We start from the raw sequence: 27,558 nt of genomic DNA, 5'->3' as shown, positions 1-27,558 counted from the left end.
GCGCGTCTTCAAAAATATAAAAAAGTAGACCTTCCATTAAAATTCATGTTGAACGTCTATGCAGGAAGAAAGACCAGAACCCTCCTCAACCACAGCAGCTACAGTGGTGGCTTGATAGACGAAGAGCAGCTCGCCGTGTGGCTGTTTAAGCCCCGGCTCCCGGAGTCGTGGCCCCCTTTAAAAAGGTCAGATCCCTGACTGGCTGATCAGAGACGAGGGGCTGAGGAGGGGACGCCAGACCTGCCACTCCAAGTCTCGTCTTTTTCTCTTCCTTCGCGGCTCCTTCATCCGCTTCCTTCTCGCCTTCCTAAATCTCTCTTCATTGCTCGTTACCATGGTCAATTGTTCTTTCTCTTTCTCATCTCTCTCTTTCTCCCATCTCATCATGGTATATATCGTCCTCTCCTCCAGCTTCACCGTCTCTCCCTCCCTATGAGTCACTCGGCTCTCTGCCAGGCAACCATCCAGCTGCACAACTCCACTCACCTTGTCGCCACTAAAGCCGATCGCTCTGGCAAATAATTCACCGTCGCCCCCGTGCGCATTTTAACACACACACCAATTGATTCCCGTTTAGGGAGTCGTGGACACACGCCCAGTTCAGGCGACATTGAACAAGCTCTGGATGATCTCCATTCGCGCATCGACCCGGAGTAACCTTACCTTTTGACCATCTGAGGATTGTACAGATAGATCTTCATGAAGTGCTTCTCCTTCGCGTGGTAGCCATAGAAAGGCCTGAAACACAAGAGACGGACACATTAACACGTGAACCTGGATCAGTGTTATAAGGAAGTCCCCCTTTGTCATTAAATTAATTTGACTAAAAAGGCGCTCTGCAGTCCCGTCTCACACGGCTCTGGCTTCCATCCGCTCGGTTGTGTTGGTGAGATCAGAAAATCCAGAGTAACTTACATGCCAGAGACCAGCACCACCTTGAACACGTGCTGGGCGCCGGAGGCGGGGTTTCCCATGGCCACGTTGAGGGCCCTGTCGATGCTGAAGGCCACCTGCCGCAGGTAGCGCTCCGGCTGCTGGCCGTGGCCATCGTACGGCACGTAGATGTAGGGGAACACGCCGTGGAGGTGGAGACACGTTTTCTGGCCTGCAACACAACAACAAACCCATGAACATCAGGGCCTCCGCAGAGTCCCACACCTTACACCGGTGCCACGCTACAATAAGGCGGCATTTACCGTCTCCCTCTGCTTCAAGCTTTTTTGGGAACCCGGTAGCCAAACTGGTGTGACTTCACGGAGCCAAAAGTTAGAAAACATCTGTGTATTCTCGTACAGTGAATGAGCTCACAACTTTTTTTCTGGGAACAACAAGGGATGGATTGCAGGCTTCTATACTACTGGCATTAGGTTATCTCGATCAATACCATAAAAAGGTATCAAGTACCGATCCAGGCCCTGTTCCCAGTGTTACAGGACAATATGAATCAACTCACTCTATTGAGTTATTCCCAGCATGCAGCGAGAAACACACACACACACACGAGCAGCTGGAGCCTTCGATGGGACTTCTCCGACAGAAACTAGCACATCTACTGACAGGGTGAAAGTGAGATGGATGAAGTGTGCAGAGGGTCCAGTAAACCGTTTTTCTCCCCCCCCCCCCCCCACCCTTCCTCCCGCACACTTTCTGACCAATCTCTGCAAGGCACCGGCAACACAGATGGATGAGTGCGACAACAAGCCTGGAACGCCATAAAGCTGCCCGTTAGCTGAATAACTACATAGAAACAGAGCGAGGGAGAGATCGTGGGGGATGGAGCGGATTTAAGTCTTGAGCGGTGTGAAGTGAGGTCAGCCGGCACCGAGGAAGAGCGAGAGAGATGCAATATTTACAACAGGGGCCAGCGTGACGTCATCACTCCCCACGGCACACACACTGCTGAGAGTCATCTGAGGTGAGGCTGCTCTGCAGACGGCGCGCTCCCATTCATTATAAGCCCGGGCCGGCGGAGGAGGGGGTTTAATCGGGTTACATAAGGGATAATAACGGCGGTGTAAAAATGAAGACAATAAAAAAGGAAAGCTGGGCTCCTGACTCTCTCCACCAGTGAGTGCCGGACAGGAGGAGGCAGTGTCGAGCCGGAGGATCGACTCTAGCCCAGGACGTGTCTGCACATGCCCCGGAGACATGCCTGCCTGCCCAACCCCTCATAGCAGGTAGCAGGGCTTCAGGGGAAAGATTGGAGTGCTTTGGAACTGTTCCTCCAACACACACACACACACACACACACACACACACACACACACACACACACACACACACACACACACACACACACACACAGCTTGCCAATTCTCCATCCTCCATGCTATGGCATGACAGACGATGCCGCAGTCCTCTGGGCCCGATTGTCGAGATTGCTTGACCTAAAGTGAAGCTTCCAAAAGAAGAAGAGAAATATTCCCCGGTATTCCCTCGGCACGGCGACGCGTTCGACCGCCCGTTCAAGCGGAATAGGAGGGCGACGCGAGAGGAGAACGTGATGTTGAGACGACAACGAGCGTGACCAGATTTGGACTATCATTTTGAGATAAAGCGGGAAATGGAAGACTGAAAGGCCGCACTGTGAACAATTGAGCACACAATGTTCTGATATGATGATATTTTAACACTAGTCTGGTCTTGAAGACTTTTTTTTTGTAATTACAATAGACAATTGTGTTTTCTTGATCCCGGGAAGCCAGAAGCAGGTTGGACTTGTCTGACATTCAAGGTTGTGTGACTTTGTTTTGATGTTTTTAGAATTGTTATTAGGCAATTAGGTTGTAACGCGATACTTTATAGATTCTTTGGCCAGAAATATGACATCGGCTGATATTACAAAGTCTGCCGTGATAAAAATTTGAATTCACCGAAATGATTTGACAATTTTATCACAAGACGGAAATGGTGACACAGATATGCCACGGGGATTTCAAAATAAAGGCATATCTTAAAGATGATGATGATGATATGTATCAATGAACTTTGCATCAAAGATAATGAATCACTGAGTCCATATATCGGTCCAAATCGAGGTGACGTTGCACTCCTACTAATGAGCGGTCACATTTTATTAGAACTCTGAAGGTGCACCTACATTTTCAATACCTGTAATTCGTCAGAAATTGTAAATACAACCAATAATTCTTCATTCAAACAGCTTCGGTTGTTCAGAAAGCCTTCATGACTACATAGCAAATTGAAAAAAAGAAAAAAAATGAACGGATTATGGTTTTGCAGCCACTGACACGCAGAGGAGCGGCGGGATCAGTGGGTCTCTGTCAAGTCTGGAGGGTGTGTGTGTGTGTGTGTGTGTCTCTCAACATGAACAATGCCACGGTGTGTGTAGTGCCACTGCCGGCCTCACAAAGGCTGGCAGGCACTCCGGCGGTGGGGAGCGTCGAGGACGGGCACGAGTCTGTCTGTCCTCAGCCTGCCGTGTCAACATGGAGTCACACACACACACACACACACACACACACACACACCCCGCAAGCAACCAATGTCTGCTTCGGCTGCAGTTGCTAAGCAACGGCAAAGCAAAAGCCCCCTGACGGACAGCGGGGGAAGATAAACAAGTGATTCTTTCCACCCAGGCGGTCAGGCAACAGAGAGAGAGAGAGAGAGAGAAAGCAAGAGAGTCAAAGTAAGAGAAGGACTGTAACGAGGGAGAAAGTGTGAGTCTGCATGTAAAAGAGAACAGGGGGACAGATGAAAATACGGAGAGTGGGAGAGTGATACCGACAGTGTGTGCAGCCTATTTGTAATGTGAGCGAGGGGACGCCGGTGGACTGTCTGGCCAGGACTGTGTGTGTCAGATAGAAGGAGCATCTGCTGCTTCAGCTGGATGTCGCCTCATTACTGGGATGTAGTCAAACGTGGGACTGGGGGAGCAATAGGGTGCTGCAGGAATGAGCGCCTAAACCTGGACGAGTCAGCATTTTTTTAATGTGTACTATTTTTAGTTCGACGAATGAAATGAGGTCTGTGGTTAAACACAAAGCTTGAGAGATGTTAATTTTTTGTTCTACAATATTGGGAGGCTGTAGCTCACAGGGAGAGTGGTCGTCCTGTGACCACAAGGTAGCCGGTTCGATCCCCAGTCTCCCCACAGTTCAGATAGATAGAAATAAACACACAAGATAAAATATATAAATAAGCAACAGGGATGAAAGATATATACAAAATGAAGTAAAATATATAAAAATAAATATACACAATAAAATAGAATACAAATAACTGGAATGAAATATATGTACAGCTGCAGAGTGTATTCATTAGTTAAGCAAATTAAATGTAAACAATAGATTGTGTGAAGTGTAATAAGTGTACAGTGATAATTAATCCACAGAGGATCAAGTGTCCTCAAGTTCCGCTTCTTCTGTGGCAAAATGACTAGTTTTGAGGTCAATTTAGTCCGATAATTGAATTGTTTTATCCCCGTTCAAGTTAGCATTGAGCTAAACCAGAAGCGTGCAGCAGTGAATCCAGTATTCGATTGAACATTTTGGAAGACTACAATCGAAGAATCATAAAAGTTTTACAAGGCTTTAAATCCGATTATTATTTTCATAAGCAAATAATGTTATTTAATGGCGATTCATTAATTATTTAGTTGTAAGGGCAAATAGTCACATGTTAGAAGATGGAAACATTTTTACTAGAGAAATAACTTCAAAGAAAATGACTCAACAACAATTTAACAATTGTGTGTTTTGGGCCCTGATTGCTTTCCTCACTATTCCCCTGCCACATGTGCAGTTTCCTGTCTAGCTCACTACTGGAGGATTTGTGAATGAGGATATCTCTCTCCCCCCCCATTGTCATCTGCGGGACAGCTCCATGACTCAGCAGCCCCACAACACTACTGGGTCACTCAGGCCGTGAACGCTGGCAGCTTAGTCATAAAAACAGCCAGTGAGCAGAATGTCAGCCACAACGCCGCTAACCTGTTAGCCATGACGGAACTAAGAAAGACAGAAGAAGTAGGATTAAGAGTTGGCCATATTTCTGCCTTATCAACATTCACGGCCTTTGGGCTTCAGCCTGCAGGCCCATGACACACCCACACTGGTGATTTATTCATTAGCTAATTATCTCAGCTGATTAGACCTCATCTCAGGACTGTAAATCACAGCTTTATCCTCCGTTTTAGCACGTGGAGTTCAGTGACTTTACGTGATCCCCACCATTTCTCCCGTCACCTTCAAATTGAGCAGAGGTCTAACCGGGCGGATTAAGTGACCCACGTGGTGTGCAGGGGCCTTTAAAAAGGGGTTTAAAGTGTGTTTATGTGGACGCGACACACGACACACTGTCTGAAGAAGCAGGGTTCCCTTGGGACGGGGACCAGAGAGGCGGCGGTGGCTCATCGGTCGGCGGCCATGCTGGTAACTTTTTCCTTGGCAGTTTACTCCATCAGCCGCTCTGCCTGGTAACAAGTCACGGTTTAAAAACGTCAACGCAGTTTGGGAGCCCGACTTGCTATGACGCTAAAAATCCGTTGGCAGAGCTATGAAATATGCAAATTACCGGAAGTTGTTGAAGCAGTAAATCCTCATCCCCGATGCCAGCGTTACTTCTGAGCTCAACGTACATGACTGCCCACTGGAAAACCCAGGCACAGCCCTTGATTGGTCCAAGGCAGGCTCGCAGAGTACAAATGCTCTAACGCACACACACACACGGCATTTGAGGACACCAATTATCCTCAAGCTCACACTGTGTGCTGAACTGCAGCGAAATGAACAAAAATACATTACTCAGTGTGTGCTCTCCTGTACATTTGAGTCGAGTGCATTGAGTTCATTTTTCTTCCCTTCCCCCTCCTTTTCTCTCTCAGGGGTTCGGGGGAGCAGTCAGACTCCCTCTGTGATCAGATAGACAGCTGCCACGGGGAAGGGTGGAAGAGGATGTTAATAAAAAACAGTGTTGGTATTAATTAAGAAAAAGGCCCAGGGAGAGCTGCGTGAAATGTAGGAGCGAGCACTCCCACCGGCTGGAGAGGGAAAGTCAGGAGTGTGTGCTACCAGCGCACGGACGACGGTGGAAAGTTGATTTGCCCGTAAATAAATGCTACAACTCCTCGAGAGCCGAGCCAAGTTCCCGCGTCTTGCTTGCCAGCTAGCTGCTGATTGAAGTGGGTTAGCCCTGAAGTTAGCAACAACTCTGGATGATTTAAATGTCAATGTTCTAAATGTAATGGTATTATTAAGTAGTCAAATTGAAGTAAGTACTACTACTTGGTCTATAAAGGGGTATTGGTCTATGCCTAGTTTTGGTCCAAGCCTACTAAGATTTGTTGAATCGTCATCTTTTATGCTTTTTCCAGCTAGAATTACTTATTTCTAAGGAAAACGTATGAACACATCTTTGGTAAACATAAGATTCAAAGTGGTGATTCTGTGTTTTACAGATCTGGCGAAGAAATAAGCTAAATTATTAGTTGTGTGCGTTAGTCGACAAAGTATTTCTTTGTTCAAGGACAAAAATTGACACCGTTAAATCTGGGCCAGTCAGGAGACGGTGACGTCAGATCTACAGAATGAGGGCGCACCGTTCACTGTAGAGACGAGAGGTGATAGCATGAAGGTCCAGCAATCTGACGTGCACACAGAGAGCTCACACACTGCAAGATTCAGTTTGTATCTCACTGAGCAGCCTGGCAGAGCGCCATGAGACGGATTGAGGGGTCTGGAGGAGGAGGAGGAGGAGGAGGAAGAGGATGCTGACAGGCATGGCAAAGCAACTCCATGGTACAAAGTATCTCCATGTTTCATGAAGCAATTTCATAAAGATCTGTTGCGATATATTTTTATTGAGGAACAACAATATGTTCAGGCTGATCGATTAATCAAACTATTACTTTTTATTTATTTATGTCCCCGTCTAAAATACTTCCACACTATAAAAAGGATCCCGGACTTGCAAATCGTCAAGTCAACAATACACTTTGACCCATATTAAGATAGCGTTAGGTTATGCGTTTAGGTTTTTAAAAAGATTTATCAGCCGCTTATTAGAAACAATTAACCACGTAGTTGTTCAGGCTATATCCTTGAACCAACAAACACGTGACAATTGTTTTGCTCGTCTGCACTCATGCCCAAGATAAATCCTTAAATGTTTGCACTGATCAGGGATCAGATAAGCACTGCAGCAGTATATTGCGTTAAAGTTGCCGGAGTCTCTCTCTCTCTCCCCGATGAGGAGACAGATGGTCGATTTCAGTGTCACTTTAGCTGCCTTTAATCTCACGGGGGCAAAATGCTGCGAGTGGCTTCTTCCCAAAGATCGCTTGCTGATGTAATCGCACACAAAGATTACATGTGCGTCTTGAGACAACTGGTGCATCAACACCTTTTAAACACGGCGAGCGTGAATGTGTCTCAGAACAACACGCGTCATTGATCCAATCCGTACATCTTGCCGACAGGTAGGACTACACCTGTGGTTTAACACCCTATTCATTCCCTGATAACGTTACAATGTGATCAACTAATTCAGGTTGGATTAGGCAGGAGGAGAGCTTGTTAGCGTGAGCAGCACAGTCCCACTCGGCCATGTGACCGAGACAATACATAACTTTAACGGAGTTTGCCTTGAGTTAAAAATTAAATATATATTATTTAATGCACTGGTATCGGGTGGGTATTCGGCATCAGCCGATGTGCAAGTTAATAGGTATCGGGAAGGAAAACGAATGGGATCGGACCACATCTGGATATAAATTATTAAATCTAAAAAGGATATGATACGAGCTTTCATGCCAGTTCTCAATATTCTTTCAGAGAAGGAGAAGGTCCCGGGCCAGATTTGAGCCCACATGACGATCGAGCCAATATGATATTCCATTTAAATATTTAAATCTTTTGATTTAGTTCCAGTTTGCCTTTTAAAAAGGACAGCTTGCGCAGTGAATATCGACAGAAAATATAAAGGGGAGAGATAGACGGTTATGAGGTGCAATAAAAAGGTCAGCGCAAGAGAGGGAGAGGAGGAACTTCGCTACGAAATTGGAAGTGCTTGTGTGTGTTTTTGTGCTTTACCCAGCAAATGTATGAATACAGTCAAATCCACACACAGAAATAAGTAATGGGCGCGATGAGACCAGTCGATCGATACCTCCTCAGCTCGGGTAGCAACGCTGGCACCGCTCTCCGTGTTCGCTGCCACTGGCCTAATGAGTCGCTGGCCGTGCGTGCGCTGATGTCTCTCCGTCCGGATTCCGGCAAATGCCCGCGGTGTACAGCTTCTGCATTAAGATGCTTCGTAGGTTCACTGAGGAACAGGCGAACGTAAGAGACACACATCCACACAATGAGTCACGTTCCAGGGAGAACAGAGCGACTGTAATGGGGAGGAAGGGAGCAGAGGAAGGTGACAACCCTCTAAATCACACTCTTTCTAATGGATTCACTCTCATCATCTTCTTTTTAAATTAACTGCTGGCGGGGGGTGGGACGCATGGAGGATACAGATGAGCAGTTGGCGTATGAATGAGAGCCAGAGAGGACTTTATGCCCGCTGCTTTGTAAACTGACTACACAGGGACAGCATTGTGTGCCACCATCTCTGTGGAGGAGTTGCACCAGCGTGTTGGTCTGTGGTAGCCCCGTGCTTCCCAAAGCACGCCGGCAATCAGTTAGCCGGTGTATTTTCAAGGAAAGGAAGAATGATAATCTGAGAAAACAACAGTTGTGCTGTCCAACAAAGGCTGCGGCGCTCACTGCGGTGTCGGAGAGCAAACGGCGACTCCAATGGAGGCCAAATAAAGAGAGCAGCGATGATGACTTTTAAAGAAAAAATGTAATATGAATGAATGAATATATACTTTATTAATCCCCAAGGGGAAATTTTTTTGTCGTCATCAGTAGCGCCTTACAATTGACAAGTGAAAAAAAGATCAATATATAAAGAAGCAACAGGGATGAAAGATATATACAAATTAAAATAAAGTCATATATATATATATTTAAATATACACAATAAAATAGAATACAACTAACTGGAGAATATATTTATATTTACAGCCGCAGAGTGTATTCAAATTAAGTAAATTAGATAAACAGTAGAAAGTGCAAAATGCAAGTATGTATGGTACAGTGATGAATTAGTCCACAGAGGAACTAGCAACTTGTTATAAAGCCGTATTGCTGACGGCAGGAATGTTCTCCTGATGGCTACGAAGTGCCTGTTGTGGGCTCAATCATGGGACTAACAAGTTATGAGACAAAAAAATAATAATTCAGGTGTGCAGTGTGTAGCAATTCAAGTACTGTATTTTAATTCAAGTGGTCAGAAAACCACACTTTGCTGAGATGGAAACCACTCTGATTTTGGTGGGAATGATACTTGTGCCATTGAACCTTCTATAGCAGATCATGTGCGCACCATCAACCACGTACTAGAAATTAAACCTTAGTGGACAGGAGGTATTTTTGCCTTCATTTAGAGCTGAGAAAGAAGTCAGAATCATATGGTACGCACTTTAGTGGACCCGTGTATTGGCAAGAATTGTGGCGATACGATACGCATAATGATACGGGGACTACGATTCAATACATTGCCGTATATTCCGATACTGGAGGCAAAGAGATATATTGTAATTTCATTGTAGAAACCACTATATATGCATGAGAGTCCACTTTGCTCTAAACAGCAGTCCCTCATCTTTTGCACTCCACCAATCTATAAACAGAGCCCTGAGACATCTAAACAAGCCCTATGAATGACAAGGTCCATTGTGATGGAGCTCTGGAGCTTTTGGCCGGTTCAAACAGCAGATAGACTTTGCTCAGGTCTCATTTTCCATTTTTCGGAGCACTTCAAAAAAAGGGACTTCTGGGAGGTTCGGGTTCATTTCTTGAACTCTGAGACGGCGTCACGGCGCTGGACAAAACAATCTCACGTCCTGCATCTAGTTGGTTAGTTTGGTTCGTTCGTTCTGGAGCTGAGCAGAAGGAGAAGACGCTTTAAATATTTCAAGGGAGGCGAGGTAAAAGACGCAGCAGTCGGAGTGACCTGGATAGAAGAAGCTCTCCAGGCAAAAAGTGTTTATTGCAGTCTGAGCAAACGCCGACACATCACAGTCATGACTGCTTGCAATGACAGGTGTGATATTTGGGGAAGTGCATGAATGCAAAAATGACTTCCAACATATCTGACGCAGTTTTAATTATTCAATTGGTAATGCAAAGCAATCCTCCTTCTTGTAATACAATATGCCCCCTGATAAAATGTTTCAAATGTTTGATGACTCATCCTGCACTCAAGGCAGTTTAGAAAACGTCATCCAATCCAATGAGACTTTGAGAAACCAGATATAAGATATATACGTGCAGAAAAAACGCTTTAATTTCTCAAAAACAATGCTACGGTACGGGCTGGAACTGAAACAGTGGCTCGGTTGACTCAACACGACATCGGAGCGCTGAAAAAAACGTAGAGACCAGCTTTGATTTGTAGCCTCATCGGGCGCTAGTTTGTTAGCGTTGCATCACCAGCTCCCATTGAAAATGAATTGCAGCCTGTTGAGCGCAGCATTTATGTATTCAATCAGAACACGAACAATCAGCCAGCGAACCCACAGAGTCACAGAATAGAAGCTACAGACGCACTAGACTTCACAGCCTGCTTTGTCCACAGTCTCGACTTCAACAAGGTAAACAGTAGTACCCACGTCGAGGCCCAGTCCCTTTGGTTCGACCTGCATTAGCCAACCAGCCTCAAGTCAACAGTGTCACTTAGAGTTTCATCTGAATCCAGTCACCTGCGTCCATCCTAAGAGCTGTGATGGCAGCAGGCAGGGGAACGGTGACCAATACATTGTCTCCCTGCCCTGGTTTTTATGACGTGGAACGGAATCAGCTCCCACACTTTTCCTTAATGACCGCTTTGTCGCCAGCATGTCCCCGCCGCTCAAGCTGCGCCTGCTGGTGGACAGGCATGGCTGTGCCTCGGTGCCAGCAATCCACCCACAAACCTAGACGTCTCCCTGGCCGAGGAGACAGACGGCACAGCGGAGCCAGTCATCTGAGTCAGACAGGATGAGGCGGACCAGATGGAAGGCGCTCCGTGCCAGAACCTTCTTCGTGAAGCAGACAAAGTAACAAAGTAACAACCTTCATGAAAGCAAAATGCCGAAATCGAGGTTGGCCCGCGGCGTGGCGGTGGCCGGCCCGACGTCCACGGTTGTGCGTGGAGGTCTTCCTGCCGTTACTTTGTGGGTAAAACTTAAGGATGGAGCGCAGACAGAGGCAGCGTACTCAAATCTAGTCCGTTCTTCTGGCAATGAATCAAAGACTAGAACTTGTTGCATCATTAGAATTTAAAAACAACTGTCTTGAAATAATTAACAGATCTGATGCGTGTCTGATATGTGTGTGTGTGTGTGTGTGTGTATCCGCATGAGTAGCAGAGTGTCGTCTGACCAAAGGAGGCAGAGGGAAATAGAAGCACTTCTAGCTTTGCGACTCACATGAAATGTGCATTTTTAAGATTTTCTTCTAAGTTAATATCTCACTCATGAACGCTCGAGGCTTTAAGCGTCTCAAAAAAGGTAGTTTGCTGACAAGAAAAGAAATTTAAAAAAATGAGGCTAGAAAAAGAAGGTGTTATCACGCCGAAGAGATGAAAAGCCTCCAGTCACCTGAGCGGCAGAGTCAGAGGAAGGGCAGACGAGATATGAATCTCTCACAGTCGATGCAGAGGGGTGAGCAGGAGGTGGAGAGACGAACACAAGCCGTTTCCATGGTGACTTAGGGCTCTGCTCAAACCCGTGTTTGTGTATTCTCCGACCACACCTGCAACGTGGTGACCGCTCTGCTGATTTTCCCACGGTGTGCAACCGGACACCGTAACGAGAAGCGTGCACAATCAGAAGGGGGTGACGGTGAGTCATTCGCCACCCTTTCTATGTGCATCGAATATGTATATATCTAAATATCGGTGGAGATGAAAAAACATTTATTTTAAAAAGGATTAAACATTGCAGATGTTGATCCATCTACTGCGTAACAAGGAGCCGCTATGAAGGCAGTTTTTCAAGTCGTATTGAATTGCATGCACTATACCGGCAGGTGTTTCTATTAGCCGGGCTACGTAACGGAAACACTTCTCTGTATATAGAGTTATGGTACAAAGTGTCCTGCATTTTGTTTTGAACAATGTTTTGGGTGGAAACAGCCGGTGGAGCGCAAAGAGACGGGAAGCAATTGGTCTGAAAGACAGATGATTGGCTTCCGCCACGATGCGTACGGAAAAACAGGGAACAGGGAGGGATAAGCCGAGCGGAGGAGAGGGAAGAAAAGGCAAGAGAGAGAGGCGCTGAAAGGAGCAGTCTATCCAGTGAGTGTAATTAGCATGAGAGTTCACAGGAAGAACCCTGCAAACTAGGACGATTTATTCCCACATAACCTGGGCTGAACTCAGAGTAGACAGGGGAGGGCAGTGGCAGGGAAAGAGACAAGGTCCCTGTCCTTGCAGCAAAGCATGAGGAGGGGGAAGAGAGACACAGACTACAAGGGCGAGGGCAAGAGAGTAGTGCAGATGCAGTGAAAAAAGGTAGGTTTGCTGCACACAACGAAACGACAGACTAGCCTGTTTCAATTCCTTGATTTCATCTGTGTGAAGAGGAGCCGGGTAGTTGTTGGCCGTGTGATTAGCAAGTCTGTGTCTGAGGGGCGGGACTTAACGAAAGGTCAAGTGCGTCGGTTGACCCCTCGAAGACGGTTTTCTTTTCCCCCCCCGATGAGTCACTTGGTTCAGAAATTGCTTTTTCCAAATACATTCACAGGTTTTCACGAAGAAATGCATCACGGCCTTTTTGGTGCCTTGGTACTCGTGTAGGACCTTTTCTGCTCGTCCCGCCCCCTCTCGTCATGTCCCCTTGTTGCCTGTGTCGATCTCCACGTTTCCAACGTCTAGTGAAGGCAAACAAAAATGTGCACACACAAAAAAAAACACGCAGAAAAAAGGTGCAAGTGGAGTTCAAACAGTCCACAAAATAAAAGAGGTTCCTTATCCCAGCGGTCAGCAGACAAAACAATTAACCCCGGATTTGGCCACATGCACCCCTTCTCTATTTGCCCCCACTAATGACTGCCCCCATGTTAAAGTTCAGGTATGCGAGTGTGTGGGTCTCTGAGATAAGAAGAAGAGGCGGGGTGTGGAGGGCCGAGAGGGGTTCAAAGGGAGTGTGAGCCTTTAAGTTGAGGGGGACGGGGGAGTCAACAGGGTGACTGGCTCTGGTTGTAAACTCTCTCTCTCGCCGTGTGCTATGCGGCAGCTCTCCGTGGAGGCGGTCCAGGACAATCTGAGGGCAGGAGGAGGAGGGAGAAGAGGAGGGAGAAGAGGAGGGTGGGCGGGTTGAGATGAAAGGAAACGCCGATTTGATTCAGGGAAGAGAAAAGTGAAAACCCTCGAAACTGGAACGGCATGTTGAGGAAAACAAAGGAATGTGGAAGACAGGAGGAGGAGGAGGCTCAGACCAGCGGAGCAAGAGACACAGACTGTGACCAGCAGAGGGGAAAACCTCAGAGTTCCTGCAGCGCGCGCACACACACACACACACACACACACACACACACACACACACACACACACACACACACACACACACACACACACACAAAAAGGGGGAGGCAAGTGCCGAATACGTTGCGCTCCCTTATGTAACGCGTGATGTAAAACTCTCCTCCCACTAGTTATGGGAGAAATTTAGTGCGGTAATGTGCGACCCCATTTTTTTAAGATGCTTAATGAATGCCTCGGTTACTGCAGATTTCTATCAGTGGCACTGGCAGATCTAATATGGGGCACATTGAGAAGAAGAGTGGGAGTAAAGAGAGGGGGGGGGGGGTGAAGATGATAATAAGAAACAAAGAATATGGAGGATAAAATGGCACAAAGAAAGATATTCGTTTAACAGGAATGGGATCGAATAGAGTAAAGAGTAAAGAAATCATAAAGGAAAAAAGGAAATGCCCATAATAAAAATAAACATGACATGGCATATTTCATAATGAGGGTGAGCTGCACTGGTTGGCACTAAGGAATAACAGAAGGAGAGATCTCTGAGCTCCGCCGCTCTCCTTCTGAGCTCTCCAGAAGCTCTCTATAACATTTGATATTCACGGCGCGTCCCGCACATCACAAGGAGCGGGGGACGGCGGCTCTGCTGGTGCATTGGGGCGAGCGAGACTCACTCGCGCACACACACGTGCTCGCTCTTCTTCTCCCCGGCAACCCCCCCCAACCCCCCAAATCGTGCGCTCTCGATCCGACACAGGGACGGCGGCAAATGCAGCTGAGATATTGCTGTGACTGGAGCAGATTACTGTGTGTGTGTGTGTGTGTGTGTGTGTGTGTGTGTGTGTGTGTGTGTGTGTGTGTGTGCGCCAATCATGTCTAGACAGAATAAAAAGGTGTTTTTTTTTCTTTAGTTCTGACGTCGGGTGGTAAATGTCTCCCAAAAATTAAAATTAAAATAAACATTCCACCGACTGGAAATGCTAAACAGACCGTTCTCAAGAGCTGGCGGTCTGTTGAGTAGCGGCAACAACAACCCGACCAGCCACCACACACACACACACACACACACACACACACACACACACACACACACACACACACACACACACACACACACACACACACACACACACACGCTGGTGCTATTTTTAGAGCTGGGCTTCCAGAATATCCCTCCCTCCCCTTTTTAATAAGCCTGCCCTCACAACTGACTGTACGCTGCTTCCGAATTAAATATTGATAAAAAGAAAGGGAGGAGAAAAAAAGACCCGTTGGGTCCCACTGCAGTCTCAGATTCAAAAGGAATAAAAATAAAATAAAAACAGCATGCAGAAAGAGTAAAGGGTTTGCCGCTTTTGAAAAGAAAAAAGGTGGACTTTGCCCAAGTGAAGGAATGTATCCGACTGCACGGCTGAAAGCGTGACGAAAGCTCACGTGAAACCCGGAGCGCATAAAGACACCCAAGCCTGTGTTTTATGTGATTAACAACCCCTGAATGAACTCATAAATGAGAGATCCTGGACCAAAACATTAAAAAACGAGACAACCAAAGGGACTGAAACGAGGAGTCACCAGAGACCTTAAAGGCGCAGATCCCATTTTGTTTCAGGAAGTGCAGTTAGTGACAGTGTGGGCTCCACGGTAGTAGCGCAGACAGCTTCAGTGGGTGACAGAACAGAGTCAGGAAATGCATCTTTAACTGGACCATCAGTCCGCCGGGTGCATACCAGAACATGCCCTGGACATGTTTTTGGAAACCGTTCTGAAGTCCAGTGGCTCCCTCGCTATGGGAGGCTCGCAGCGCTGCAACAGCTGAACCGTGTCCCAGATGCCCTGGTCATTATTAGACACGGTGGATGTTTCCATCAGCTGTCTTCCATATGCTTGGTACATGTTTGGTACATGTTTGGCTTGTTTGGCACACGCTCCAATGTAACGGAGTGTATTGAGTTCATGTATATTGTTTCTTGCCGCATGTGAACAATGTGTTAGCAATCAAACATAACTTGAGCTTGCACATCGTAACAGCTATAACAAATAAACTATATTTTACGAGATTACGTTTGAACACATCAAGATAACGTTACAATTTACCTTTGCCGAACACTCACTTTTACTGAATAAAACTGTGAACGCATCGCAATGTAACTTAACGCAGCCTTCGCTACCATTAGCCATGAGCTACGACATTGAGCAAGACAGCTGCCTGTCGGCTGCTAACGGCGGACGTCAGGCTGTGTCCCAATGCAGCCCTCGGAGGCTTCAGCCCCAGAATTGGGACAAAAGTATGCAAAGTCCTCCAACATGTTGGATCAGGTCTGATCTCTGACTTTACAAAAAAAGTCAAGCCCAGGCTAGGAAGCCCGGGTCTCATGTCAAAGGCAGAATAGCAAGACTTTACATGCAGAGGCAAGAATCCAACCAAACCAATTATTGCGCAACAATGCATTAATCACAAAGCTTGTGTGCTGGAGCATTAGTGCATTCCTATAATAACAACAGGAAGCAGCGCTGCTCTCCTAATTTGGAGATATAACCAATGCCACATAAAAAAACGTAATCACTTTGTTTGTCTTTGTGTGCACCGAAACACACACACACACACACACACACACACACACACACACACACACACACACACACACACACACACACACACACACACACAGACACACAAGCACACCTCATTAACATCCATGCTGAATGGCAGGTTCAAAGCGTTCTCTCCCTCCAGCAGCGATTCAAGCTTTCCTCGGCCTGCCAAATCCTTTCATTCTTTTTAAACAAGGTCTTAATCTGCTTTGAAACACTGCAGAGTTCTCCTGCAGCACTGCTAGTGGCCCTTGGGGGAACGCGGAGTGGGAAGTCTCCCTCTTTTGCCGGACAAAGTGGTGGCCCCCTCCTCCTCCTCTTCTTCTTCTTCTTCTCTGTGGGGACAATGGCGCAGGAGGAGAGGGGAGGAGCCTCGACACAGAGCAGGGAAGAGACCTGAAATGACCCGGCACCACGTGCCAACGCGGGCCCCTCCCTCTTCAGACCACACAGAACCACAGTGCAGAAGCCTGATTCATGGTTGTGGGGGGAGGGGGAATGAATGGAGGGCAAATCTCTAGCGGGCACTTCACTTCAAAGACGGGCTTTTTTTATACAGCTGCATCAAAAGATAAATACTTCCCGTCATCCCCGCCTCCCTCCTCATCCGTCCATCTCACCATGGCGATGAACTAAATCACATCACCTGATTGGCAACACCACCTGGCATAGACAGCAACTCCAAAGCTCCAAGTCTCACTCAGTCACGACCCGAATGTCCTAAAGGGATTATGATACACACTGGGCAGGCACGGCCTTTTAAATGAGTGATCCTTAGCCCTTTGTCTTAAAGTTATATTTATATTCCTTTCCTCCTGCTGATCCTGCCCATGAATCAAAACTGTGTCAATCCGCCACCAACCCAACCCCCAACACCCACCCTTATTTCCAATCACACTGATGGAGGGCTCACTCTGGACTGAAAAAAATGTCACCCGAACAACCGATCTATGGTCCTGTGTGTGTCTGTATAACTCGATAACAATGCCACAGCCTGGTGACAGTAATGAGTCTGACATCCAGGGTGCAGCCAACAAGTCCCTCTCTTTCGCAAAGCCAAGAATGTTGAGTTTCTTAAAATGAGTTAGCACCGCGACCTCGAAAGCCTGGTCGGCCCGGTGAACGGAAGCTCGGCAGGACAGTCAATGCAGCATCGCTTTCAATAGTGGGAAAAGACTAACCAAATAGTTACGGTGAGGGTCACTCGTCGCACCTGGCGGCGACAGGAAATGCATTGAGGGGGCGAGGACTGCTGCAGTGTCACGCCAGTCACGCCTTCGGATACCCACCGAGGAGCCTGAGGGAGCCATTATAGCCATCAATCATACCGACTGCAGCAGCAAGGACACCTAGGCAGCGGCTGTGAACTCACAGCTGCTTCAAGAGAAAATAAAAAATTCCGCCATCCACCAGGTAGCGGCTGCAACGTCCTGGTCTGCTCTGGTTAACGCCAAGGAGCGGAAGCGGTTATGGCACAAAGCAACCACCCGCCGGGGTCGAAATCAATCAGAGCGTCTCAATTGAGGGGGAATTTTGACTCATGCCTGGTGACTGGTGCTGCGGGGAGTTCCTACTGCATTCAAATGTTTCCCCCGTACCAGTGTCACGTTCAAAGGCTTTCTATTAAGACACGCAACCAAAGGCCCTTGGCTGGTATCGAACCTGAGACTTATTATTATTATTGGTACGGGTCTCCACCAGTAGGATACCTTCATGAGCAACAAGATAAAACAGTGTCAGTGTCAGTGCCCCCCCCCCCCCCCCCCCCCCCCATCCAGTGGAGTTGTTTTAAATACTAAAGGAATGTTAAAAACATTTTTAAAAAGCACCACATTGAGCAGGTTGGATGAAAAGTTGCAGATATCTGCAGCCTCACAATCACCTCCATACGGCTTTGAGTTGTAATTAGCATGCTGGCGATTGCTTGCAGCATTGAATCAATGACAGTTCGACAACACGACAAATTTGCAAATTCCTGGTGGACTCCTGATAGTATAGATGTCAGATAAATCAGCAGCGGGGACCAATACATGCCCCTTTGGCTACACTTTGCTCAGGCCCTTCCGCCTCTGACTGTAATGCACCTGTGGCATTAAGGTATTCAGAGAGAGACAAAGCCTCCTGCCACTTAGTTCACACAGGCCTGTGGTAAAGCTCATCGCTGTGGCTGCTCTGACTGTTTCTCTTACAGGCCCCAGCACACCTCGCACCTGAGAGGGGCATCGGATACAAATTCCAAGGTGCACTGGAGCTAATAATGGCATAAACTGAGTGGGGGACAACAATATATGAAGGTGGATTGTCAGATAAGACGCATTTTATTTTTGTGTGAAATTCAAACAATGGACCCACCCTTTTAGGTATTTTTTAAACCCCATTTTCAGTCCCAACCTCCAGGTAAAACAGAGCTGTCAGTATACCTGTGTCTACAGCAGTGAAACCACCTCTTCCTGGGTCCCCTGCCTTCATGTCCCTCACCAACATCTTGTGACAACGGAAGCCTCAGAGCCACCACAGGCAAAATCCTGTCACACATCCCTTCCTCCGATTTCACTTCTAAAAAGCCCAAACAAGAAGCCGAGCCTCTATCCGTGTGGAAAACCACCACAGGATGAGGATTAGCGTGGAGCAACTATCGCCAACGTGGCTCTGCCTCAGTCTGGTAAACCTGCACGTCGCCAAAAACGCGTCGGATGACACCAAACAAACACTCTCTGAAACAAAACTATATTACTCCAGAGCCGTCATATCAACAAATCGGCATCTCACTCGATCCCAGTGTGATTAGAAGCAGCCGCAGTAGCAGACTGGGAGAGAGAGAGGAGAGTAAACAGTTAAGGGGACAATGACCTTCTGTCTAATGAGCCACAGAGTCCTTTTGAATCCGCCTATTATCCTATTAATGGATCCGGGAGAAATTCCTTCAGATGGCATTAAGGGCTCCCCTGGAGAGAGCTCAACCTGGGGGGTGGGGGTAGCGGGGGAGAGAAAGAGGCCCCCGGCTTTAACTCCTCCATCCGCTTCATGCCCGGCCCCCTCTCATTCAGGTCAATTGGTCATGCACTTCCTCCCTCTCTCTCTCCCTCCCTCCCTCCCTCTCTCTCCCTACCTCCCTCCCTCCCTCCCTCAATGAACACTCGAGTGCACATGTCCGAGCGATGGAACCAAAATTGGTGCGGCTCCCGCTGCCGCGGGGTCCCAGAGGGAAACTGTCAGTGCACCCGGAGGGCCAAGCTTGTCGGGGACAGCGGGTGGAGATCAATGCTGTCAAAACCTCAAAAAGGGTTGCAGCCGCCTCGAGCGCAACTCTTAGCAGTGAGGAAAAAAAGCCAAAAGTTGACCTCCCTGGGAGATTTTTCCCCACCACAAATACAGTCGGTTATTAGATGCTGATCACGAGGGAGATTTTCACAACAAAGGGATCCCCCCCTCCCTCCCTCCTCTTATTGCAGAGCTGGATGCATGTACAGTAATGTGTGCAGCACAGGCAAAGGCCAGCCACTGAATGCTAACAAAGAGAGGAGAGGGGGAGAGGCAGGAAGCTCGGTTTAGAATTACACAGAGCTGATTGGTGGGAGTGTGCACGGCTTGGGTCAGAGAAGGACAGGGACTATGAGGCCTGGGGTTGCAGGCAGAGCCACATGGCGCAGATGCGCCGCTGACCGAGGTGAACACAGTGACAAGATAAGAGCAGACGCACATGAAGCAGAGCTGCTCGAGAGTTCCTGCCCTCGGGGCAGACAATGGAAATGACTGCGGAGGGCGAACGGGGAATATTGCAAAGTAACTCCTTTTGAGTGGGCGTGGTCTGTTCCTGAGCTCCAGAGAGAGAGAGAAAAAAAAGTATGCCTCTCCGCCTCAATGTGTTCCAGATGGTGATGTAATTTTATTTCTGGAAACGCGGAGCTAACTCGGGACTCTGGCTCGCCCCGAGTGATACGTGAGCTGAGCAAGAGCCGAGTCAAAACGGCGAGGACCTGCAAGGAGCACACACAGACACACGCTACAGACACACTACTTCATCATTACTGCAACCCAAAGTCTGATTTAAACCACATTTATACCAATGGAACAATGCCAACTACTTTGTTTGTGTACATACTCGTCCTGGTATCGTGCAAGCTGGCTCATTATTGTCATTTTTTAAAAAGGTACACTAAACATGGACCCAATCATCTCTTATGTGCGGCGGTATCAGTATCTGCAGAGGCCCTGCCCTCTGACCGTAGTTTCCTATTTTGTGGTCAGAGTGTTTCTTGGCATCAAACTTTGGGCAGGAAGGGAGGAAAATGGTGGATATAACGAGGCGGACCAAGCTGGGTTAGGGTTGCTGAAATCAAACAAATATGTTATCGATGAAGTGACATTTTTGGGAAGGAAAACTGTTGGTGATGTCAGATGTTAGAGATGGTTATTGGATAAACTATTGGAACTAACAAAGGGCAACCAGCTGCAGATGGGGAGACAGATAATCACAATAGTCATGTATCGGCCTTTATATTTTTGTAAATTGCAATGACATTTGGGGTTTAGTCTGTAATTCTAACACAATTTCCTAAAGCCTGAGGTGACATTTTCATAATTGTTTTCAAGTTCTTCTGTATCACACAAAAGAAAGACACCAAGTCCTTATGTTTTAGATGGCAAAAAGAAAGGAAACGGTTTGCCATTTTTGCTTGAAGATGACTCAGGACTCAGACGATCGACTACATTATGAAGTGACCGACTGACCAAATGTAATAAGTACAGGTACACTGGATCTCCACACTCTGGAGCCCTGAAGGAAACGGCGTGTTCACTGGCTTTGTTGTACTTGAATCAGCGTTGAAGAACTGCTCCTCAACATGTATTCATTGACGAGATACACACACTCTGCAGCAGAGGTGTGTGTGTGTGTGTGTGTGTGTGTGTGTCTTATATCTGCACAACCGCATGCAAGCGTGCACGTTTATGACAGACCTAAATTAGACCTGACACCCTAACCCTGACCCACAATCCCCTTCATTTCTCTGCTCCAAATCCTTTAATCCTCACCGAGCTACACCCTGTTGGACGCTGCTCCGGGTCGTCCCGGGGAGGAGCCCCGCCACAGCCTTGGAAGGGGGACGAGTCTGACTCCCATACACCACCACCACCGGCGGACTGGCAAGCCCTGCTTCTTTTTTCTTGTATTTTTTTTTTACACACAGTCACTGTACTTGCAATGGTGTTTTCACCTGGCAAACCGGGTTGAGGAGAGGGCACAGCAGTCGCAGGAGGATTTGGCTGGGTTTTAATGCCCTACCATTGTGCAGGAAATTATTCTATTGTTTAGAGCTGTGGGGATTAAGGTACCCAGAGTGCTCGGCTGTAATGGGTTTATTAGAGAGCAGTGCATGTGCCAGACCTCAAAGAAAAACACAAATCTATTATTGCATGTATATATACAATATTTTATTTTTTTACACCAGTAATCTCTCTCCATATTTAGGTCCTGTACTGCCAATATTCATTGCCACACATTGAAGGACACCCATCCTGCATATTGATGTGCCGTCATGATGTCCTCTCATACTGTACTGTTTTCCGTCTGCTGTTATAGACCCCCCCCCGCCCCACTACCGGCATATATCTCGCCATTTATTCAGCTTGAATCGTACTGCAGTCCCTCCAGTAACCCCCTCCGCTAGCACACGGCAAAGTTTCGCCATGGCGGTCGTTTTTAACGGAGAAAAAAACGAATCAAAATAAAGCTCTGCGAGGGGGCAGCACGATGCAGTCTAGACTGTCCACACTCCACAGGTTGCTGTAAACACAATGGAACCGGCATGAAAAAAGGGAGGTATGCACGAACTGTCCCTGAACGCCACATGTGGCAGGTAAGGACACAAGTCGAGCCCTCACAGACCAGCGCTGTGTCCTCCCGCCTCCACCTTCTCCTCCACCACCGTGCCACGATGGAGCGAAAACAAAGCAGAGACGTGTGTGGAGGAGGAGGAGGAGGGAGCAGCAGAGGAAGGACTCCCACCACTGCGGGCAGACCCGTATGCAAAGTAACAGCGGTGCAAACCGCGTTAGTACAATGTGTCAACACCCTACATCATCTTCCTGTTGACATTTTTGCATACGAGACCCGTTAGGTTTCCTCTATAAATAATACGTGTGTGTGTGTGAGTGTGTCTGTCTGTCTGTGTGCACGCGCGCGTCCAAACAGCAGCACGTTCAACATGCCGCGTGCTGCAAGAAGCACAGCCACTATTAGCTTGCTTTTAATCATGAAGTGAAAATTAAAAAAAACACAGACAGAAAGACAGAAGAAAGGCGGCTCACCTGCAGGTGTTGCTCCAAATATCCGGACCACCGGCACTTTCTTCACGCCGCTCTCCCTGAATTCAGAATGGCAGACGTCCAGGTCTTTAATGGGACTCGCCAGATAGAAGTCCGCGGTGACGATACGCAGGGCGAACATGACTGCCGCCAGAAGAGCCCCAAAACTAACGTTAGGAGTCCATGCGACGCGGGCGCCTCTGCGGCCAGCCGACGGCGGCCGAGGGGAGCGCTGTCACGGCGGTTGGGACTAGGACAAAAAGCGGAGGGGAAGCCCGGTTGTGTCCCATGAAAAAAAGACGTGAACAAAGATTCCCCGCGGCTCCAGCGCGCCCCGAGGTGCCGCCGTCTGAGGGTTCAGCCGCGACGAGGAATTACCGGACGCTCCGCAGTTGTCAGGTCCATGTTGTACTTGTAATTATAGCCGTCCCGTGCTTTTAGCTCTCTCGCTCTCTTGTGTTTTTGTTTATCAGCCAGGAAGACGTCCCCCGGGCTTCCGGTATGTGGCGTTATCTGTCCAAATCACGCCTCAGAACTAGTCCCAGCCAGTCCCGCTGTATCAGACAACCCCTCCGATGTGCTCCCTCTGCTTCCATAACAGGCTAGCCCGCGTTAGCCGACATATGAGGCGGGTTAAGCTAGCTGGAAGGCACACGGGTAGCACGTCCGACTTTGGTTTTTCAAAATAAAAGCGGCGTCGAAGCTTCCCCGGCAGAGTAACACAACAGCACATAGGGAAATGAAAACGACGGTTTTATTTTGAAAAGGCTTCCGCGTCTTGCACGTTTGTTTATGGCCAGCCGTTATAGAATGTGACTTTATTGACTGCCTCAGCCGGATAACCATGGTGACTTCAGTGCGATGACATTTTTTTCAGCAGCAAAGAGGCAGTTTATATTCGTCTAGCACGTCTTCCTTCGACATTGTTGCTGAAATGGTAGGGCAGAATAAACAGGTTGTATTTTTTGGTGTCCGCTAAAAAGTCAAAATTACCAGTAATATCCGGAATTGTAAGTGTTTGGTATTTCAAAATAAAAGCATACACATTTGAACAATGCAGCGTAAATATTCATTCAGTCACAAACAGGTTGCAGATTTTCACGGCTCACATACAAAGGAATTTGCATTGACAGTTCGAGGGCTAACGGTCACAATACACACAATAAGATAAAAGAAGAAAAACAAAACAAGTACTGCAAGCCGACATTTATAAAAAAAGAAATCCACAAAGAAACGGGTTAAAATATACATCCGTTTTTAATTAAAAGATGAGGACGGAATGTGCAAAAATAGTGACCAAGGAATGTGCAAATGTTCACTCGAAAGCTACACTACTTTTTTTTAAAGATGAAACATGAAGCGCCAAAGTATGAAAACAAAGAGCACACCACTCATGTATGTACAGAATCACACTTCTTGTTCGTCGTGGAAAAGAACACTCAGAGCCGGTCAGAACCTCCCCTCAGTGTCCATTAAACCACCATGAAAGCCTAGTTATTGATCCATTCGTTATGCTATGTATCAATTTGAACATGCACAGGAAGCATAGGCTCTGCAGACCTAACTTCCTATGTGTGTAATATGATACTATGCCTAACTCCTTAGATTACACTCATGCACGCCTGGTGGGAAAGTGCTTTTAGATCATTAATAATAAAATAAAAAAGGGATTGGTCTGATGGGGTCATTTTCAACAATGAAAGTACTTACAATTTAGTGAACATCAAGCAATGCTGCAGCAAGCCACGGTTTCAAACCTTTATTTTGTACCTAAATGCTCTTCCAAGGGGAAACAGGAAACATCGTTGTGGGACATCCCGCGAAACTTGACGACATTTCACCTCATTTGCCACTGCAGCAGCAAAAATAGGGATCAGATCAGAGCAAGGAGCTGGAAAGCATCATTTCCCCGTTGGCGAGGAGCGCGTTTCTCATTGGCTGATGTGTTTCCTGTAAATTGGAGAGGGGAGTGTGGGGGGTGCAATACATCTAACAAAAAGGATAGCACACAAGGAAACATATACACATATTTTAGGCCTATAATGTCATCAAGAGCAATTGGGTTACTTTATCACCACAGGTACACGGAGTTTATATGGGGATATTAAATTAATACAAAAGGATTCAATTACCATCATATACATTAAGATGACTATGAGGCCACCACAGCTTAACTTCTGAAATAATTGTATAATTTATATTCATTATTGACGAGTGCTTTAGTGATTTTTAATAAAGGCAGCTTCTATGGACAGCACAAGCATTAATATTTCAAGTCATAGAGATACAGGATAAGTCTTATGCTGTATCTCCTCTTCAGGGAGTACTTCAGAGTACACGTGTGCGATGCGTTTTCACTGTCGTAAGAACATTTTGTGGAACTGGACGTCGCTGAATAGAATGACCTGTCATGACCTCTGGAATAATCGCGGCTTCGTGAAACTTTACAAAGACAAACTAGAGACCCAGGACATTCAAAAAGGGAGCCATGACTTTAATAGGTATGTGGACAATAAAAGGGGCTTCTGATTCCAGAACTGAAGCACTCGACCATCCAATTGATGGAAAATGCAATTGTTGCAGATATCTCACAAATGTAAAAATAAATAAATAAAATGATGCCAAAATCACGGCATGTTTGATTTCTGTGTTTTTCCAAGTTCTTGGTGTTCTTGGTGTGTCTTTGGAGGCATTTCTGACCATAAAAAGGAAAGAAAAGGAGTGGTCAAACATGGTTACATTACACACCAAATTTGTGTAACAAATGGTGTCAAACCAAAATAAATTGCGGCAACATTTTTCCCAGACCCAATAGGGCATGGAAATGGTCGTCATCTACTTTAATTATAATGTTTCTTAGCCCTACATAAACACAATGGTTATTACACATTGATGGCTCGAGAAACTTCCATCTTTCAGATGATGCACACCACTTCCATGTGGCATGTGTGAAGCTGCTATCTCCTCCTCACATCCCCTCGCCCCCTTTTACCAAAAGACAGATATGTCTATGTGGGTCTCTCAGGGTTAAAGTCAGACTTTAGCTGAAAGCTTTGTCAGTCACAATTTTGGGCTTTCCCCCCCAAAATCTGTCAGAACCTCCAAAGCACTCTGTTTTCTTTCTCCCCAGCACCCGTTGGTGACGCCCGTCTGCCTCCCACACATCTCCATTCTGCTCAGTATTCCACTCAGATTCCTGTAATGGCCCATACATGGCGGAGCGGCAGTGTCTCTCCTCTCCACTGAAGGAGCCATAACCCCTCTCCAAACAGCTGGTTCGATCCGGTTCACGCCGGGGACATCGCAGTCGGGGATGAAAAATGTCTCATTAGCCTTTTTTCATCGAGATGGATGGGGAACCTCTGTCTGCTTGAGTGTGTGCCGACCTTGAGCGAGAGCCTGACCCTCTTAATGAGCCCATCAGCAGGCATCTGCTTACGTTTGCCAGCAAGCACGCCCGAGGTCTACGAGTGCATCAAAAACTCTCCGACTTATTGTATATGCCCTATTTAATGCAGTGTTTGGTCTAAAGTGCTTTACAGTACACTGAGCGCATACATCTTTAGTGTGGATGTCCTCAATCTGAGGGGGGAAAGTGATATTTTATGCTCACTTCCATCACGAAAACCCATCTGTGTTCCTTGAAGTAAAGTAAGTACTCAAAGGATCGCCCAGAAATACACAAGTAGACCACGTCATGTCAGTCCAGTGAAAACTGATATGGGTAAGCAGAGGTCTGATCCCACTAACTATTAATGTCCAGACAAAATCCCAGTGTCCAAACTCAAGGTCCTCTTACATAGTATTTCCTTGAGCTTCCAACTGTATCGCACGCAAGCGGCAAAATGAAGCCAACAGCGCTTAAGTGCCCTAAACTGCAGTTCCTCAAATGGCCACTTGAGGCTGGCTCCAAAGGTGAGTCAATAGCGGGAATTCACTTTTGGTTAAAGGCCTTAAAGGCCTTAAAGTAAGGTCCGTGGTTAACACAAGCTTCAAAGATTTCAACGTCCTGTTTTGCGATTCACAATACTTCAACGTAAACATCTCACCCGTGAGTTTTGAAGCCAAACGCCAATGCAGACTTAGTTTTGTGTGTGGAGATGTGAAGTCATGTGACCGCGGAGTAGTTGGTTTAAGACCCAACGTCATTTGTGTCGAGTATCTTGCCGAATAAAACGTGCGAGTGACATAAACGTTTGATTGCCACCGGGCTTATTTTCTGCGATAATCCAAAATCAAATGAAAAAAAAATCACATTGGCCTTTTATCAAATAAATGCCGAACATTACTGTAGAAATAAACACGTTTACAACCTGGTACAAAGAACAGTTTTGGTCTCTTTCAGGGAAACTTTACAGGAAGTACATTTATTACATCAAGGCTTAACGTTATGCATAATCGAGGGCGTGGCAGCTTTGGCGGCTCCATCAACGACCCGCCTTTTCGACCACCTTTGGAGTTCGGCTGTGCAATCCCTCCATATTTTACAGTCTACTCTACGACCACCGTGGTACGCTTACCCAGAGGACTTTGCGTAGTTGTTGGAAGAATGACGATGACAATGTCGTGTGATGACGGCGGGCCGTCCACGGGAGGGGATATGGTCACCCGGCCTCAATGACCTTTTGACCTCCTCCCACAGCGGTGGCTGTTTGGGTCTGACAGCTGATGGACTCCATACTCGCACTGCAGCGACGGAGAGTATTTTTTACGAGCAGGGGGACCCAGGGCCTTTTTTTCGGGGGGTATCTGCGTCTGGTTGCTTTGGACTCACCAGATAAGGCCGACTCAAGTGGCGTGAAAGTCCTGGAACAATAACAAACGGGGGATTTATTGGCGCTGGCGGCCCTGGTGTTTACAGACAGGACCGTCCTGCTGGAGCTGATATGAGGAACACTTGTACCATCGGCTGTGCTCTGATGATGAAGTTCAGGGGATGCCGGGCAGTTGGAGGGGTCCGACACATTTAGTAGGGAGTAAGTGTTCAACGTATGTTTCGGCTGCAATACTTCCTGTTCCCCGTCAACAGGTCTTTTCTCACAATGTCGCTATTGTGATCCTCAAGAGCTCCTTTTAAAAAATACATTTGATTTACTCACCGGCTCATTAAAACAATGGCATTTA

The 27,558-nt window shown here is 47.0% G+C and overlaps 1 protein-coding gene across 1 annotated transcript in view; it reads right to left on the bottom strand.

The window, feature by feature from the left end:
- The window catches only part of rev3l (REV3 like, DNA directed polymerase zeta catalytic subunit), a gene marked incomplete at its 5' end in the record, with an annotated part of 54,556 nt that extends 31,980 nt beyond the window's left edge, over positions 1-22,576 (bottom strand). Inside the window, 3 exons of the mRNA XM_079215544.1 lie at positions 664-738; positions 916-1,105; positions 22,438-22,576. Coding sequence (XP_079071670.1) covers positions 664-738; positions 916-1,105; positions 22,438-22,576 — 404 coding nt within the window. The remainder of the gene's footprint in view (positions 1-663; positions 739-915; positions 1,106-22,437) is intronic.
- Positions 22,577-27,558: the final 4,982 nt, after the last annotated feature.

Source organism: Taurulus bubalis, assembly GCF_910589615.1.
Source record: "Taurulus bubalis genome assembly, chromosome: 3".
NCBI lineage: Eukaryota > Metazoa > Chordata > Actinopteri > Perciformes > Cottidae > Taurulus > Taurulus bubalis.
This window is presented reverse-complemented; position numbering and strand designations above follow the sequence as displayed.